Here is a 17,747-nt window from a genome sequence, read left to right as displayed (position 1 = left end):
AACTGATTATACAAAACACTCATAAATAAATGAACAAATAAACTGAAAAGGTAACCAACTGGTAAAGGTAAACAGTCGGTCTGTCAGGGGAATACCTGAATAACTACCACATCCATCAGTAAATGGTAACCATCTACACCTCAAAGGAATTGCATAGGATTATGGATTTTCTCCAATGAGATCTATACTTTTTCTCTCTTTTCCCCTGTGATTCTACGAGACATCTGATGATAGAAAAGTAAGGAGGAAACCGTCAGGAGAACTTAGAAAACTGATAGGAGTAGATATACTTTAAAACATGCCCAGACAGCTCTGTTCCTTTCGGCTGTGGTCGCAGTTTAAATACCAACATTACAGATCTCCCATGGAAGGTGCAAACAACACCTCTCTAACTGCTTCTGGCTGAGAAGAAAGAACACCTTGTGCGTCTTCTGATGGAAGCTGTGAGGAACCTGCCAACCCTTGACAGCTAAATGGATGTGCATGGAGGAACGTTCTATCTCCACTTAGCTGTTCAATGAGGACAATCTGTTGAATGAATAATCTGTTTATTTCAGCCTGTATGTTCCTGGAGATGGATAGCAGTACAGAGGCAGATTGGGAAGATACTTGTCTATCCACCTACGCACCCGCACAGCATTACAGCCAAGTTGCCAACTCACACTCCACATAACCAACAATAAGGCATGGAAATGAAAAGTGGAAAACAGCATGTAGTTTACTCTAACTAATCTTATTGTGTGTGTGTGTGTGTGTGTGTGTGTGTGTGTGTGTGTGTGTGTGTGTGTGTGTGTGTGTGTGTGTGTGTGTGTGTGTGTGTGTGTGTGTGTGTGTGTGTGTGTGTGTGTGTGTGTGTGTGCAAGAGAGAGAGAGAGGTGAGAGAGCGAGAAAGATATGTGAGAGGGAGAGAAAGATGTGAGAGAGAAAGAGACATGAGGGAGAGAGAAAGAGATGTCAGAGGGAGAGAAAGAGATGTCAGAGGGAGAGAGAAAGACGTGAGGGAGAGAGAAAGGAAGAGATGTGGGAGAGAGAGAAAGTGGTGAGAGAGAAAGAGATGTGAGGGAGAGATAGAGATGTGAGAGGGCAGGGATGTACGCTGTGATCTGATATAGTATACTCTATACTTTTCCCTTTAGATGGTGTCTGCACCACGGCGGACTGCAATCAGTCAGCTAAATACACTAACACTGTATTTATTTCATGGAGGAATGAACATTTATTTTCAACATACTAAATCTATTGGTTTTCTACCCAAAATTACATAGGAAATGTTGGGATCTATTTAATAAACACGAGACCAGCAAAAATGGATTTAAAAAAGTGTGGGGATATATCAGGAACAGCAGTATCTAGTGGTCAAAACATATAAGCAACTTCAGTGACTAATTTCTCTGAACAGGGATGAAAAACATCACCAGATTCACAGGGAATACATTACATAGTATGGAGAAGCAATACTCCAAGCCTTAACTTCATACTACTTGTCTAACATAGAGAACTGATACTGGTTGTTGGGGTTGGATTGGCATGGGGGTCTGTAGGTAGTTTTTGAAATATAGGGGGAGGGGGGATTCCTCATGTCTTACTCATTGGTAGGAAGAAGTTTGATCCAAACCAGATGTTAGGTACTATATTTTTTGAATATTATCTGAATCCTATAAATTAAAATGGCCAATTTGGGTGCTATCAATTAGCTTCATTGTTCAGAGATAAAGGTATATTTCAACTACATGTTTCAGGAATGCTAATAATATATGTTACTAACTACATAAACAATTTCAGAACAATCTGAGATGGTGGGTGTCATGGCTTGCTGAAATTACATGGAACGACTCTAGAACTGACTACCCGCACCTTAAATGTTCTACCAAAGACGTTTCAATTTGTGGTTCTACCCCAGTGTATTCACTGAGAACCACACAGGATTCACTGGTGAGAGCGCTAAGCGGAAGCACTGTTCTGTCTGACTGCTATCACGTAAGGAAGGGGACGGAAGTCTCAGACCTGTTGCCTTTTGAAACATCGTTGCGGTGTATGACGGCGGATGGATATGTTCCAACGCTATACAAAGAAAGAGTTCCCAGAATCATCGTCATCGGGAAATTCCAGACAGCTTGCTAATTGTCCCTTGCATCACCCATTCCCATGGGATTATACATCAAACTGTATTCACAATTATATGACCAATAGTATAACCTATCGTGTAACAAAAAAAAATGCCGTAAAGGCACTTCAGGAAAATATATGATTGCTTGGAACTATTTACTTATTGTCACGTAAAGTCCCGCGTATGTACACTGTTCGTAGTTCGACCGTGCGCTGACGTCATCGATTTGCTCCGCTCCTTCCTTTCCTCGGTGGTTGAAGCTGTCTCTGCGGCGTTGTTGTGTCGTTTACTGCTTTCATTTGTGACGAAGATGGCCGCTGGTCCCCTCTCCGCTGTCCCTAACACATCCACGAATAGTGATGGGATCCTTATCGGCGACAGAGTTTATTCTGAAGTTGTCCTCACTATCAGCAACTCTCTTATACCAGAGGAAAGGCTTCAGCCAACCCCGTCTATGCTCGATGGCCTCGACCTGCACACGGAGACCGACCTCCGTATCCTGGGTTGCGAGCTAATTCAATCGGCTGGTATTCTTCTACGCTTGCCACAGGTAAACATTCAAAATTAACATCCAGTATCGTTATCTTATGAAAAACATAAGTACCATAGCGGTTGTTGTTTATCGCATCTTTGTTTATATAACCCGTCAAAATAAGGCCAAGCAAGGCCGGGAAATGCCCAAGGCTAACGTTCGCTCACAGCTAGCTAGTTAACTTATTTATTAGCATAATCTGGTAGACTAATTTGGTCCATTTTTGTCGAATCATGTGTACAACCGTGTTATTTAGTGCAATTTTCAGTTACAAATTTTACTTATTTGAATAAGTAGTTGATTTAAACGTGTGCTGCGCTTACAGCAGGATAACGGCCGTGGGATGACAAGAACAAAATGGCTGATATCTATTTATGAATTCCATTTAACGTGACATAAAACTGTCGTATTAATTTATTGTTCTTTACCTTACAGGTGGCAATGGCAACGGGTCAAGTTCTTTTTCATCGTTTTTTCTACTCAAAATCATTTGTCAAACACAGTTTTGAGGTAAGTCAAGTTGTCTTTTTCGGCAAATTAGCAGTACAACATTAGGTAGTTTAGCATCGGCACCGGGTAGTGTGTGTAGAAAACGTTTACGTTGGCGGCCATATTGTAATTTACAGTAGCGTAGCTGGATTGTGGCACGTAACCAGGCCTGTTTTGAAACTGTTTCATAGTCATTGCAGCTAGCTTGTCACTTTAGGTGACGTAATCGTTGCAACGCCTCAGAGTAATGCTAGTGTTTTGCTAGCTAACCACATCTTGCATCATACTGTAAATCTTTTTATTCTTGTGTCCCCAGATTGTTGCAATGGCCTGTGTCAACTTGGCTTCCAAGATCGAGGAAGCGCCACGACGATTCAGAGACGTCATCAATGTTTTTCACCATTTAAAACAGAGTCACAGAGGCAAAAGGTAAGCATCCATATAGAAACTATCCTTTGTTTCTGCCGGTCTTACATCTCTTTTAATTGTACTTTAACCATTTGTGAAAAATGCAAGTATATTCATCTTGCATTATATTAATTAGTAACTATGTTTTAAGTATCTTGTATGATGCTCTGATGTATGAATGTGGGAAAAAAATGCCCTTTGTTGATCCATGCTCTCTAAACCATACTCTAAAACGTTTCAGTTTCCTCATCTCTGATCAATGGTAGTTACAACATTATATTCACAGCTACATGCATAGACAAGTAGATCAGTGAAAGGTGATACATTAGCACCTCTAACCTAAATAACTGTTGGTTGCCAAGAGAGAGAACTACTAGGCACCAGAAGACAGGACACACTGCTAGACGAGTGTGTCTTTGACCAGAATAATCTGTTCATTTCCAATTCTAAGGCTGTGGTATTAACTTGGGTTCTCTTTTCCCTTGCAACCAACTAACAGCGACCAGCTACATTTACCAAAGCCTGGGTGATGTGGAATGGTACGTAGAGATGAAGCAGTCGGCATGACAACCATGAGCGAGGTGTCACCCCCCCTCCCCTGGGAGACGCCCGTGGTGTGAGTCACTGCGGTGCACTGGGATCGGGGAGGACAGGTTGGCCGCAGGTCCTAGGCTGGGAGCCTTGGACTCCTTTGTCTCAGTCTAAGCTTTTGGTGTTTGTGGACCCTCTGGTAACGTAGCTCAAACACTACATACTGTGTGTACTACAGAGCAACCTCCCTCATTCACCAAATGGCATTCACGGCTTTTACAGAAATATCACTTTGAAAAAAAAATCCCCCTTAGAACATTTGTACAATTGTTCACGTGCATTCGTTTCCTATCTAGATTTAATATTGAGGGGATGTGATACATTTAAGAGGTGGGTGGGTTGAGTTTTAATGAAAATACATCACCTGTAATTGATGGACATACGCAGGGCTTCCCAGACTCTTTTAAAAATATATTTTTTTGAGAGTTTTGTTTGGAGGAAACAGTTTTTGTCTTGGAAATTGACCATTGTATGCTAAACTGAACAGTCAGTCTTTGGAGTAGATATAACCCAGTACATCTGCTGCCTGACTGCAGCTTTTGTAGTAGCTTGGAAACATGAACTGTTCATCTCATCCTGGCTAGACTACCCCTGAAGTAAGGAAATTAGTAAATACAAACTTGCTTTTGTAAAGACAAAGTAGACTGCCATGACATGCACGTTTTAATAGCAGCTTTGGTCATGTTTGTTCTGATAACTGTTCCGTTAAATGTTTTTAATTCTGACAGATCTAGTGTCCAGAAGTATTAGCTACAGTCATGTTACCCCCTTGTCATATCAGAGGACTAGGTGGGTACGGTCATGTTGCTACCATGTCATATCAGAGGACTAGATGGGTACGGTCACGTTGCTACCATGTCATATCAGAGGACTAGATGGGTACGGTCACGTTGCTACCATGTCATATCAGAGGACTAGGTGGGTACGGTCACGTTGCTAACATGTCATATCAGAGGACTAGATGGGTACGGTCACGTTGCTACCTTGTCATATCAGAGTACTAGATGGGTACGGTCACGTTGCTACCATGTCATATCAGAGGACCATATAAAAATGGTACCTCTCTTGCATTTCTGATGTGCGGTCCTTAATCTCCTGTAGACTGATCTGCCTGTTTTGAAGGGATCGTGAGATCCGTGCTGCGTTAGTGCACTGTCTATTTATTTATCTGGGTTAACAGAGATGATGGGGTCCTTTACATACTTCCTGGAGTAGTGCTTTCTGTAATCAGGTTTCACTTGAAGAAGAGATGGCGATCTCAATGTGACTTCCCTGGTTAAGTAAAGTATACATCAAAATCTGTTTTTAGACACAATATGAGTCTATAGACGGTGATGACCAAAATCCGTTAGTCCATTTTCTTACAAATGGTGTGTTTTTAAGTACTCGTTTTGTAAGTAAATCGTAATGTAGGCCGTACCTGAAGTATTTTCTTTCCATAACATGGTGAAAGTGCATGTTTTGCTTGTAAGGCTTCTTAGTTGGGTGACTATGCGACTGAAGTCGGGGTAGTCCAGGTTATTCCATTACAAGGGGAAGAACAGAACGGGTAGTCCAGGTTATTCCATTACAAGGGGAAGAACAGAACGGGTAGTCCAGGTTATTCCATTACAAGGGGAAGAACAGAACGGGTAGTCCAGGTTATTCCATTACAAGGGGAAGAACAGAACGGGTAGTCCAGGTTATTCCATTACAAGGGGAAGAACAGAACGGGTAGTCCAGGTTATTCCATTACAAGGGGAAGAACAGAACGGGTAGTCCAGGTTATTCCATTACAAGGGGAAGAACAGAACGGGTAGTCCATTACAAGGGGAAGAACAGAACGGGTAGTCTAGGTTATTCCATTACAAAGGGAAGAACAGAACGGGTAGTCCAGGTTATTCCATTACAAGGGGAAGAACAGAACGGGTAGTCCCTTACAAGGGGAAGAACAGAACGGGTAGTCCCGGTTATTCCATTACAAGGGGAAGAACAGAACGGGTAGTCCATTACAAGGGGAAGAACAGAACGGGTAGTCTAGGTTATTCCATTACAAAGGGAAGAACAGAACGGGTAGTCCAGGTTATTCCATTACAAGGGGAAGAACAGAACGGGTAGTCCATTACAAGGGGAAGAACAGAACGGGTAGTCCCGGTTATTCCATTACAAGGGGAAGAACAGAACGGGTAGTCCATTACAAGGGGAAGAACAGAACGGGTAGTCCATTACAAGGGGAAGAACAGAACGGGTAGTCTAGGTTATTCCATTACAAGGGGAAGAACAGAACGGGTAGTCTAGGTTATTCCATTACAAGGGGAAGAACAGAACGGGTAGTCCATTAAAAGGGGAAGAACAGAACGGGTAGTCCATTACAAGGGGAAGAACAGAACGGGTAGTCCATTACAAGGGGAAGAACAGAACAGGTAGTCCATTACAAGGGGAAGAACAGAACGGGTAGTCTAGGCTTTTACCATCTTGTTTGGTGATGTTTCTGTTTATTTCTGTGAAAGCTGTGATGCATGGTGACTTGAGGTAGACATGGATCAGTGTAACTCAAAAGCTTCCACTGAAATCACAGGAGTCAAACCCCCTAAAAAAAACCATTTGGGCCTGTTGCTTTTAGTTGGTTGAAGGGGGAAAGAGAACCAGTCAGTGAAAGCAGAAGGGTGCTTTCTTTCTGTTTTTGAGGGGGGGAAAACATTTTTGGTTATTTTCATTCTTTTTATAAAGCAGGAGTGCAAGTTCATTGATTCTTGATCAGAACTACATTAATACCAAAAACCAAGTGATCAAAGCTGAACGGAGAATCCTGAAGGAGCTGGGCTTCTGTGTACACGTCAAGCACCCGCACAAGGTGAGTCCCTGTTACATCGCTCAGAATACACATACAGTGCAACTGTAGACCCAGCCGGTGCTATTCTTGCTCAAGTCACAGCTACATTTATCTCAACACTAGCATTAAGCCAACCTATTAGACTACACTACTACAATTACGTCATTGATAGTTTGTGTGACGCACATGACAGCTGTAGTTGTGGTGTTCAAGAACATTCTCTTCTCAGTACAGCCTGGTGGTTTGCATTCTCCCACACCTGGTGATTGTGAAACCGTGTTGATTATTGCATAATGTCAACTGGTCTTCTTCCAGATCATCGTCATGTACCTGCAAGTCCTGGAATGTGAGAAGAACCAGACTCTGGTCCAGACCGCCTGGTAAGTACATGGCCTGTACCCTAACTAACCCAGTGCCCTACGTCACAAACACCTGCTGTATCACCCTCTGTAACCTCTATTCTCTGATGGATTCATTAGTGTCTTATTGAGACCTGTTTGTTATCCTCTTGTCCATGCATGGCTATTTCTAGTCTATGATTCTGGTGCCCAGGGAACTCAGTTTAACTTTGTCCTTTCTCTCTACTCTTTGATTAAAGGGTAGTCCATGCTGGTAAGTCTCATAAAGAACCTCTGAAATCTGCTCCTCCAACCACATGACCTCAGGAGCGCCCCCATTGGCTGGCTGCCCTTCTCGGAGACAGCCAATCCAGTGAGAGCTCTCTGCCGAGATTCACTGAAGGGGGCGGGCCTTTCCCAACTGCCAGCATCGTCTTGTTTTCTCTTGGGGGTGTCCAGAAGGATTTGTATTTTTGGGGTTTTGCTTCCTAGGTTAAAGTTGTATAATTTTTTTCTAGATAGCTATATAGATAACTATTGCATTCTACTTATATTTTTTTTCTAGTTTACTTGCTCTAGATTTGAAGTAAACATATCCTGAAGTATTTTTTTTTGACTCAACCGTTTTCTGGGTATGCCTTTTTGATGCAGTAGTTAAAGTGTACTGTTGAACTGTCTATTTGATTTTCCCAAACTGACGTGGTCTCCAGACATGTCTTACAGGCTGATCCTGCTCAGGCTTTGTCTCCAAGGACCTGTCTCGCCACCCATCAATATCCAATGGCCACTTTTTGCAGTAATCTATCAGTAGTCCACCAGTCCAAAGTTCAAACCCTCAGCAAGTCTAGGGAAGCCTGTGTGAGCTGGTTTTCTGAATAATGTTTAATTGATCTGAAATCGTATGACAGACCACTTTTATTTTTAATTTAACTAGGCAAGTCAGTTAAGAACAAATTATTATACCCTGGCCAAAGCCTCCCTTAACACGGACAACGCTGGGCCAATTGTGCGCCGCCCTATGCCAGTCGCATTCCAGGACTGGCTCGGAATGGCTAAATGTAGTCAGACTATTCAGAGAAGCCCAGTTTAGATTTCAATGCGTTTCTTTTTTTGCATATCTTTTTTTTACCTTTATTTAACCAGGCAAGTCAGTTAAGAACAAATTCTTATTTTCAATGACGGCCTAGGAACAGTGTTCAGGGGCAGAACGACAGATTTGTACCTTGTCAGCTCGGGGGTTTGAACTTGAAACCTTCCGGTTACTAGTCCAACGCTCTAACCACTAGGCTACCCTGCCGCCCCAATCTTTACTATCAGCCCCAGCTTCCATTAACTTCTTAGGGCTGCAATCTCGTTAACGGGATCGATATGACAACAGCCAGTGAGAGTGCAGGGCGCCAAATTCAAAACAACAAAAATCTCAGAATTAAAATTCCTCAAACATACAAGTATCTTATACTGTTTTGAAGGTAATCTTGTTGTCCGGCCAAAGAGACGAGTCACAAAAAGCACAAATAGAGAAAATGAATCACTAACCTTTGATCTTCATCAGATGACACTCATAGGACACAATACATGTATGTTTTGTTTGATAAAGTTCATATTTATATTTAAAATAAATCTCAGTATACATTGTTCACTAGTTCCAAAAACATCCGGTGATATTGCAGAGAGCCACGTCATTTTACAGAAATACTCATTATAAATGTCAATGAAAATACAATTGTTAGACATGGAAATATAGATATACCGCTCCTTAATTGCAACCGCTGTGTCAGATTTCAAATAAACTACGGAAAAAGCAAACCATGCAATCTGAGAACGGCGCTAAGAAAAAATAAATGATCTGCCATGTTGGAGTCAACAGAAATCAGAAATAACATTATAAATATCCACTTACCTTTGATCTTCAATGCACTCCCAGGAATCCCAGCTCCGCATTAAATGTTTGATTTAGTTCGATAATGTCCATTATTTATGTCCAAGTAGCTACTTTTGTTGGGGCGTTTAGTGCACAAATCCAAACGCTCTTCCAGCCGGACATCAGAAAACTTCCAAAAGTTATATTTACAGGTCCTAGAAACATTTCAAACTAAGTATAGAATCAATCTTTAGGATGTTTTTATCATAAATCTTCAATAATCTTCCATCTGGAGAATTCCATTGTCTGTAGAAAAGCCATGGAACGTAGGTCGCTATCATGTGAAATGCTCATGACCAGGACCTGGCTCTCTGCCAGACCACTGACTCAAACAGCTCTCATCCGTCCCCACGGTAGAAGCCTCATTCAAGTTTCTAAAGACAGTTGACATCTAGTGGAAGCCTTAGGAAGTGCAACATAACCAATATCCCACTGTGTATTCAATAGGGGCTGGGTTGAAAATGGGCCGACCTCAGATTTCCCACTTCCTTGTTTGGATTTCTGTTATACTCACAGATATCATTCAAACAGTTTTAGAAACTTCTGAGTGTTTTCTATCCAATAATAATATGCATATATTAGCAACTGGGACTGAGGAGCAGGCCGTTTACTCTGGGCACCTTTCATCCAAGCGAATCAATACTGCCCCTGCAGCCATAAGAAGTTAAATCCTGAAGGGGACACGTTTTGAGTGGGTAGGGGTTCTACCAGCAGTGTTCTGTCACCCCCCCCCCCCCCCCTCATCTTTCTGTTTCAGTTTGTCTGTCTGACTGCTCGCTAGATGGCAAAACCATCAATCAGAAATGTCCATTGTCTGTCGGTGAGATGTTTCCATGTCTTGCCTGAGCTATAGCTTTATCAGGGTCACTGAAACTCCGACTACTACCCTGTTACCCGACATAACAGCATTGTGTAGGCCTTTTGATGGGAGTTCAAGTTGAAAGCTACTTAGAGATGATATCTTAACTAGAGTGCAGCATGCCATCCCATCCCACAGCTCTAGTCTGACCTGTCCAATCTCATCCTTGAGCTGTGGTTAAGGGAAACTTCCATCTCTCCTCTCAGCCAAGAGATGAGTTGTTGCCTCTATGGCTGCGACCTGCTAAAGGGCTGCATCATATCTCTGATCACCTCCACCTCGGTCTGCTCTGCATTCACCATCAGTTTGCATGTGCACTTTCCAAAGACATTTGAATAGTAGGACGCATGTCCACCTCTGAAATAGGACTTGAGTGGTTTTCATTTCTTTTGGACGTCCTATTGTTACGGTAAGGAGCTGTGGGCTCTAGCCCCGTTTGCACTGTCCTGTGTACAAGCTTTCATCTGTGACGCTGCATGTCCAGCTCAACACCAACATGGATGCACCTGAGAGAGAGAGAGAGAGAGGTAGCAGGACAAAGATAAACTAGTCTCCATACCATTGGCCTGTTACTATGTCAGACAAATCTGTCTTTTATTGGCATGGTCATCAACTGTGGTCCTCTAGAGCTGCAGTTTACAGGCTTTTGTTTCACCTGAGCAATAACACACGGTTCAAGTATTTAATGGTCAAGCTGGAACAAACTTGCACCCCTGTAGCTCTCGAGAACCAGCTGGTGACTGCCCAGACCACTGTGATATGGGCTGTTTGGGAGGAGATGGTGCTATGTTTCTGTATGTTGCTTGTGTCTTGTAGGAACTACATGAATGACAGCCTCAGGACCAATGTGTTTGTGAGGTTCCAAGCTGAAACTATCGCCTGTGCCTGCATCTACCTGGCTGCCAGAGCTCTGCAGGTACTGTTGGATTGGTCTTCTCCCCATCTCTAGTCTTCCACTTTTCCCCCAACATCTCTCCTGTAACAGGATGAGTCTCTTAAACGGTGTTCCCTACCCATCCCATTTTTATTTTCTTTAAATAGTCAAGTCAGTTAAGAACAAATTCTTATTTTCAATGACGGCCTAGGAACAGTGGGTTGGGGGGGGGGGGGCAGAACAACAGATTTTTACCTTGTCAGCTCAGGGATTCGATCTTGCAACCATTCGGTTACTAATCCAATGTTTACCATCATTAACTAAGTGCTGTGTGTCTGTAGATGCCTCTCCCGTCCAGACCTCACTGGTACCTGCTGTTTGGAGCCACAGAGGAGGAGATCAAGGATATCTGTATCACCACCCTCAAACTGTACACCAGGAAGAAGGTACATATCATCCCCCGAACCTTCTAGCAACCCTGCTGTATAACATAATCCACCACACAGTACCTTCTTAACCCCTCCCTGTCACATTCTCTCGACCAGCCGGACTATGACCACCTGGAGAAGGAAGTGGAGAAGAGGAAGATGTCTCTGCAGGAGGCCAAGCTGAAGGCTAAAGGGTTGAACCCCGATGGGACCCCAGCTCTGTCCAACCTGGGAGGCTTCTCACCTGGATCCAAACCCTGTGAGTTTACTTTACCATAGTTGTCAATTTAAAGCCTGAGTTGACAATAGCTGTCCAATTTTAAATAAGTGGGCAAGTCATCATAGATAAGTACTTAAAATAAAATAAAAAGTAACACAGTAGTGCAATAATATTCCATTTCTAAACGGGGACCACCCAGTCTAAAGACATGTTATGTGTTACCCAGGTTCTCCCAACATAGTGAAGGTGGAGGACAAATCGCCCAACCCCCAGGCTCTCAAACCTGTAAAGAAAGAGCCAGACAGCAGAGCCCAGGGCTCCAAGAGCCCACACAACGGGTGAGGGACACGCACACAGCTCTTTAACTACTCAACACAGCAGGGCCTTTCGTTCTGGAGGAAAAGGGCTTTATTTTCCCATTTTAAACACACCCCTGATGGAAATGGACCGTTTCAACTCTCCTTTCTCTCTCTCTGTCAGGCTGAGGAAGGAGGCTAAGATTGGGAGAAACAGCAGGAGTAGGAGTGGATCTCGTTCCAGAACTCGCTCGCGATCACGCTCCCCACGCAGACAGTAAGACTTTAGTACTTCATTCATTGTCTGCTTTACTGCGGTACTTTACAGCCAGTTTACTGCGGTACTTTACAGATGGTTTACTGAGGTACTTTACAGCCAGTTTACTGCGGTACTTTACAGATGGTTTACTGAGGTACTTTACAGCGGTACTTTACAGACGGTTTACTGCGCTACTTTACAGATGGTTTACTGCGCTACTTTACAGACGGTTTACTGTGCTACTTTACAGACGGTTTACTGTGCTACTTTACAGACGGTTTACTGCGCTACTTTACAGAAGGTTTACTGCGCTACTTTACAGACGGTTTACTGCGCTACTTTACAGAAGGTTTACTATGCTACTTTACAGACGGTTTACTGCGCTACTTTACAGAAGGTTTACTATGCTACTTTACAGACGGTTTACTGCGCTACTTTACAGAAGGTTTACTGTGCTACTTTACAGACGGTTTACTGCACTACTTTACAGCGCTACTTTGCAGAAGGTTTACTGCGCTACTTTACAGACGGTTTACTGCGCTACTTTACAGACGGTTTACTGCGCTACTTTACAGACGGTTTACTGGGCTACTTTACAGACGGTACTTTAACAGACAGTATTTTATAGAATGTACTTTACAGACAGTATTTTATAGAATGTACTTTACAGACAGTATTTTATAGAATGTACTTTACAGACGGTACTTTACAGACAGTATTTTATAGAATGTACTTTACAGACGGTACTTTACAGACTGTATTTTACAACCAGTGTCACACTGGTAGTAATATTCAACTGGAGTCTTAACTCTTTTCTTTACTCTCTCCAGTTACAACAGCCGGCGAAGTCGTTCTGGGACCTACAGTTCTCGTTCTCGCAGTCGCTCTCACAGCCGCAGCCCCTCACCCCGACGCCATCCGTCCTCCCCCCTCCTCCTCCCACACCTCAAGCCAAAGCCCGGCCACCATGGCAACATCGACCCCAAGCCATCGAGTCGTCATAGCAGCAGCGGCGGAGGGGCTCACAAGAGGAAGAGGTCAAGGTCGCGCTCTGCCAGCAAAGGAGAGAGGGAACGGGAGAGGGGGAGGGAGCGGGACAGAGACCGCAGCGCGTCGGACCTCTCTTCGGCCAAGAAGCACAAGCACGAGAGAGGTGGGGCTGGGGGAGGACATCACCGTGGAGACAGGAGGGAGCGGTCCAGGTCGTACGAACGAGAAAGGGCGCGCACCCACAAGACCAAACGCCATAGCAGCAGCAGTGGTGGACACTCAGGGCACGGACGCCATCGCCGCTGAACCAGGGGCAGGAGTCCCCTCCACTCCTTAATGCAGTTTTGTGTTCTGCTTTACCACAATCCTCCTTTTCAAACCTGTTTTAATTGACATGTAAATGCTGGACTTGGAGACAACATATTTACAGTGTAAAGATGGTTAAAACTGCTGATTTAGTGACAACGCTTTGATTTATAAAAGCGACTCTTCAGTGGAAGAAGGAATGAATGCGTGTACTACAAAATAATAATTCAGGAAAGACCTCAAGACTTTGTGGACTGAAGGAAGTGACTACCGGGTTCTGTTTGTTTTATCTAAAGCAGTGTTCTGTACAGATAGCAAAGGACTACTGGGCTTCTCTAGAAACAGGCTGTATCTTTTTACAGCTGAATGCAGACTCTTGATTTCAGAACCTTTTTAGGATCGTGGTGAATTTGTTACACTGGTTTTTAGTCTGCACGTGTTCATGTCTGATTTTTACTTAATAAAAAAAAATAAAAAAAGACAATTTAACTCCACTTCTCTTTTGTAACTCTGGACTACAGGTCATGAAAAGCTGCAATCTGCTGTAGGTGGTGTTCACACAGGGAGCCCAATTCTGATCTTTTTCCTCTAACCAATCAGATCAGCTCTGAGGTGATTGGTCAAAAGTAGGGATGACTCAACTACATTTTTGTACGATACCAATATCCAATATTGTCTTTGCCGAACCCCCCCCCCCCGCCCAATTCCCTTATTGAATTTTTTTTGTGGCCTTTTATGCATTCTAGTACAGTTAAATAGTTGAAACACTGACTAAAAAGTAATTTTGTTGACATTTACATGTCCCCATTACCAATAAAACATGATCAAAACCTATTTCTTTCACTTGCTGTTTTGTTCATTCACAACCAGAATTTCATCATACATGTCAACCAGTGAGGTTTCAGCTCTGTCCGTCCGCGGCCTCTTCCTCGTTGCGCATTGTCACTGTCCATTTCCATCTTGTCCAGCTTGGTAACGTTTCATGTAAACCCTGTCTGCATCAAGGTAGCGGTCCTTGTACCCAGCATGGTGGCGACACAGAGGCTCAGAGAGAATGCCACCGATTCGCTTGTTCACAGCCTCTAATAGAGTTTCAACCGTAAGGTATGTCGGCAGTTTTGTTGAGCAGGCGTTTCAATGCCGTGACAGACAGCATCACTTCTACTGTAGATGCTGTTGAGCTCATTTCTTGAGTCAGTTGTTCAAATTGAGTGTGTTCATGTTTCCAAGTATCAAACATGTTCTCAAATGCCATTTCAATGGCAGCAGCGGTTTGAGAATCAGCACATTCTTGAGCAATACGGCTTTCCTCAGTACGAGATCCTTGTTGACCCACTGTGCTGTCAGACTAGGCATGCTCATTGGTCCAAATGTCAGTCTTGAAGCTAATAGCAGAGACGCTCATAGATGTGGGTTTTAACAATATTGTAACTCCGGTAGAACAACATCTGAAAAATAGCACCTACTTGTTGCTGTTTTTCTGTGTAGCGCTGTGTTCTTCGTGGCATTACTACTACCTACGTTAATATATAGGTGTGCACGTCAGCTTTGACATTGGTTTTGCGCACAGATTTCGATATCGTGCATCCCTAGTCAAAAGCCCAATTAGTAGAAAAATATCAGAAATTGGTCAGCTTGTATGAATGCAGCCAAAATGGGGCCTGTTTAAACACAGGCCAAGTCCTCAGCCCCCAGCTTGGCATGACAACTATCTCTTTAAGTCGAGCAGGCCTCCTCTACTGGCAGCTAGGACTGCTGTCTTCATGATCCAAGTGTGAACAGCTGCCCTTCACATTCTGGTAATGTAATCTGTTATCACATAATCATTCTGCTAATCATCAGAGATTGCTACCATTTTAACATGGGAAGTAATTGCTCCTCTCGGGTAAATACTTTTCATTGAATTGATATATTAAAACCCAGTGTGATACCCCAGAGCTGTGTCATTCTAAACCTGCATATTATGCCTTATTACTCTGCAGAGTGTATAGGTAAGTGATACGGGTAGATAGGCCAAACATTGTTTAACAGGAAGTTCATGTTACAACATACGGATTGTATAATGTAGTTTGTCAAGTGTTCTGATGAGCATGTATAATGTTTCGCCACAAGAGGGCGGTATATACCACCCTGCATCCCACTGCTGGTTTGCCTCTGAAGCTCTAAGCAGGGTTGGTTCTGGTCAGTCCCTGGATGGGAGACCAGATTCTGATGGAAGTGGTATTGGATGGCCAGCAGGAGACACTCTTTCCTCTGGTATAAAATATATATATATATATCCCAATGCCCCAGGGCAGTGAGTGGGGACATTGCCCTTTGTACGGTGCCCTCTTTCGGATGGGATGTTAAACAGGTGGCCTGACTGGACACCATAGTCTAAGCTTATGACTACTGTTGAACAGAATACTAACCGGTGGTTCATTTCTATGTTTGTCTGTGCAATCTTTTTTGTTAACAACCATGTGTTAGTGTTTAAGGAAAGAAAACACACGTATAGGAACGTTTGCTCGACCTACATTCCTAATGTATGCCTGATTTTCCACTGGAAGGGTACTCAATGCGCTCTATGCCTCCACGTATAGGAAAGTTCGCTCGACCTACATTCCTAATGTATGCCTGATTTTCCACTGGAAGGGTACTCAATGCGCTCTATGCCTCCACGTATAGGAACGTTTTCTACATTCCTAATGTATGCCTGATTTTCCACTGGAAGGGTACTCAATGCGCTCTATGCCTCCACGTATAGGAACGTTTTCTACATTCCTAATGTATGCCTGATTTTCCACTGGAAGGGTAGTCAATGCGCTCTATGCCTCCACGTATAGGAACGTTTTCTACATTCCTAATGTATGCCTGATTTTCCACTGGAAGGGTACTCAATGCGCTCTATGCCTCCACGTATAGGAAAGTTTGCTCGACCTACATTCCTAATGTATGCCTGATTTTCCACTGGAAGGGTACTCAATGCGCTCTATGCCTCCACGTATAGGAAAGTTTGCTCGACCTACATCCCAAATGTATGCCTGATTTTCCACTGGAAGGGTACTCAATGCGCTCTATGACTCCACGTATAGGAAAGTTTGCTCGACCTACATTCCTAATGTATGCCTGATTTTCCACTGGAAGGGTACTCAATGCGCTCTATGCTTCCACGTATAGGAAAGTTCACTCGACCTACATTCCTAATGTATGCCTGATTTTCCACTGGAAGGGTACTCAATGCGCTCTATGCCTCCACGTATAGGAAAGTTTGCTTGACCTACATTCCTAATGTATGCCTGATTTTCCACTGGAAGGGTACTCAATGCGCTCTATGCCTCCACGTATAGGAACGTTTTCTACATTCCTAATGTATGCCTGATTTTCCACTGGAAGGGTACTCAATGCGCTCTATGCCTCCACGTATAGGAATGTTTTCTACATTCCTAATGTATGCCTGATTTTCCACTGGAAGGGTACTCAATGCGCTCTATGCCTCCACGTATAGGAACGTTTTCTACATTCCTAATGTATGCCTGATTTTCCACTGGAAGGGTACTCAATGCGTTCTATGCCTCCACGTATAGGAAAGTTTGCTTGACCTACATTCCTAATGTATGCCTGATTTTCCACTGGAAGGGTACTCAATGCGCTCTATGCCTCCACGTATAGGAACGTTTTCTACATTCCTAATGTATGCCTGATTTTCCACTGGAAGGGTACTCAATGCGCTCTATGCCTCCACGTATAGGAACGTTTTCTACATTCCTAATGTATGCCTGATTTTCCACTGGAAGGGTAGTCAATGCGCTCTATGCCTCCACGTATAGGAACGTTTTCTACATTCCTAATGTATGCCTGATTTTCCACTGGAAGGGTACTCAATGCGCTCTATGCCTCCACGTATAGGAAAGTTTGCTCGACCTACATTCCTAATGTATGCCTGATTTTCCACTGGAAGGGTACTCAATGCGCTCTATGCCTCCACGTATAGGAAAGTTTGCTCGACCTACATCCCTAATGTATGCCTGATTTTCCACTGGAAGGGTACTCAATGCGCTCTATGACTCCACGTATAGGAAGGTTTGCTCGACCTACATTCCTAATGTATGCCTGATTTTCCACTGGAAGGGTACTCAATGCGCTCTATGCTTCCACGTATAGGAAAGTTCGCTCGACCTACATTCCTAATGTATGCCTGATTTTCCACTGGAAGGGTACTCAATGCGCTCTATGCCTCCACGTATAGGAACGTTTTCTACATTCCTAATGTATGCCTGATTTTCCACTGGAAGGGTACTCAATGCGCTCTATGCCTCCACATATAGGAATGTTTTC

The 17,747-nt window shown here is 43.5% G+C and overlaps 1 protein-coding gene across 2 annotated transcripts; it reads left to right on the top strand.

The window, feature by feature from the left end:
* Positions 1 to 2,264: 2,264 nt before the first annotated feature.
* LOC109879229 (cyclin-L1) lies at positions 2,265 to 13,914 on the top strand. Of its 2 annotated transcripts, none has more exons than XM_031791210.1 (11): positions 2,265 to 2,657; positions 3,075 to 3,149; positions 3,445 to 3,557; positions 6,837 to 6,960; positions 7,255 to 7,319; positions 10,874 to 10,973; positions 11,273 to 11,377; positions 11,477 to 11,618; positions 11,806 to 11,917; positions 12,060 to 12,152; positions 12,965 to 13,914. In XM_031791210.1, exons 1-11 carry the CDS (start codon positions 2,418 to 2,420, stop codon positions 13,428 to 13,430), a joined length of 1,635 nt encoding a protein of 544 aa, XP_031647070.1. In that variant the 5' UTR covers positions 2,265 to 2,417; the 3' UTR covers positions 13,431 to 13,914. The 2 variants fall into 2 exon arrangements, with proteins under 2 accessions (XP_031647070.1, XP_031647071.1); XM_031791211.1 differs by having other exon boundaries at positions 2,268 to 2,657; positions 6,840 to 6,960.
* The last annotated feature ends 3,833 nt before the right edge of the window (positions 13,915 to 17,747 follow it).

The sequence above is a fragment of the Oncorhynchus kisutch genome, linkage group LG15 (genome assembly GCF_002021735.2).
Source record: "Oncorhynchus kisutch isolate 150728-3 linkage group LG15, Okis_V2, whole genome shotgun sequence".
NCBI lineage: Eukaryota > Metazoa > Chordata > Actinopteri > Salmoniformes > Salmonidae > Oncorhynchus > Oncorhynchus kisutch.
Note: the sequence above shows the minus strand (reverse complement) of the source record. Positions and strands in the feature narration are given on the sequence as shown.

Coding starts and splice junctions, on each gene's coding strand:
- LOC109879229 (XM_031791210.1), top strand. CDS start 2,418: ATGGCCGCTGGTCCCCTCTCCGCTGTCCCTAACACATCCACGAATAGT. Junction 2,658..3,074: donor TTCTTCTACGCTTGCCACAG/GTAAACATTCAA, acceptor TTTACCTTACAG/GTGGCAATGGCAACGGGTCA. Junction 11,619..11,805: donor CTCACCTGGATCCAAACCCT/GTGAGTTTACTT, acceptor TGTGTTACCCAG/GTTCTCCCAACATAGTGAAG.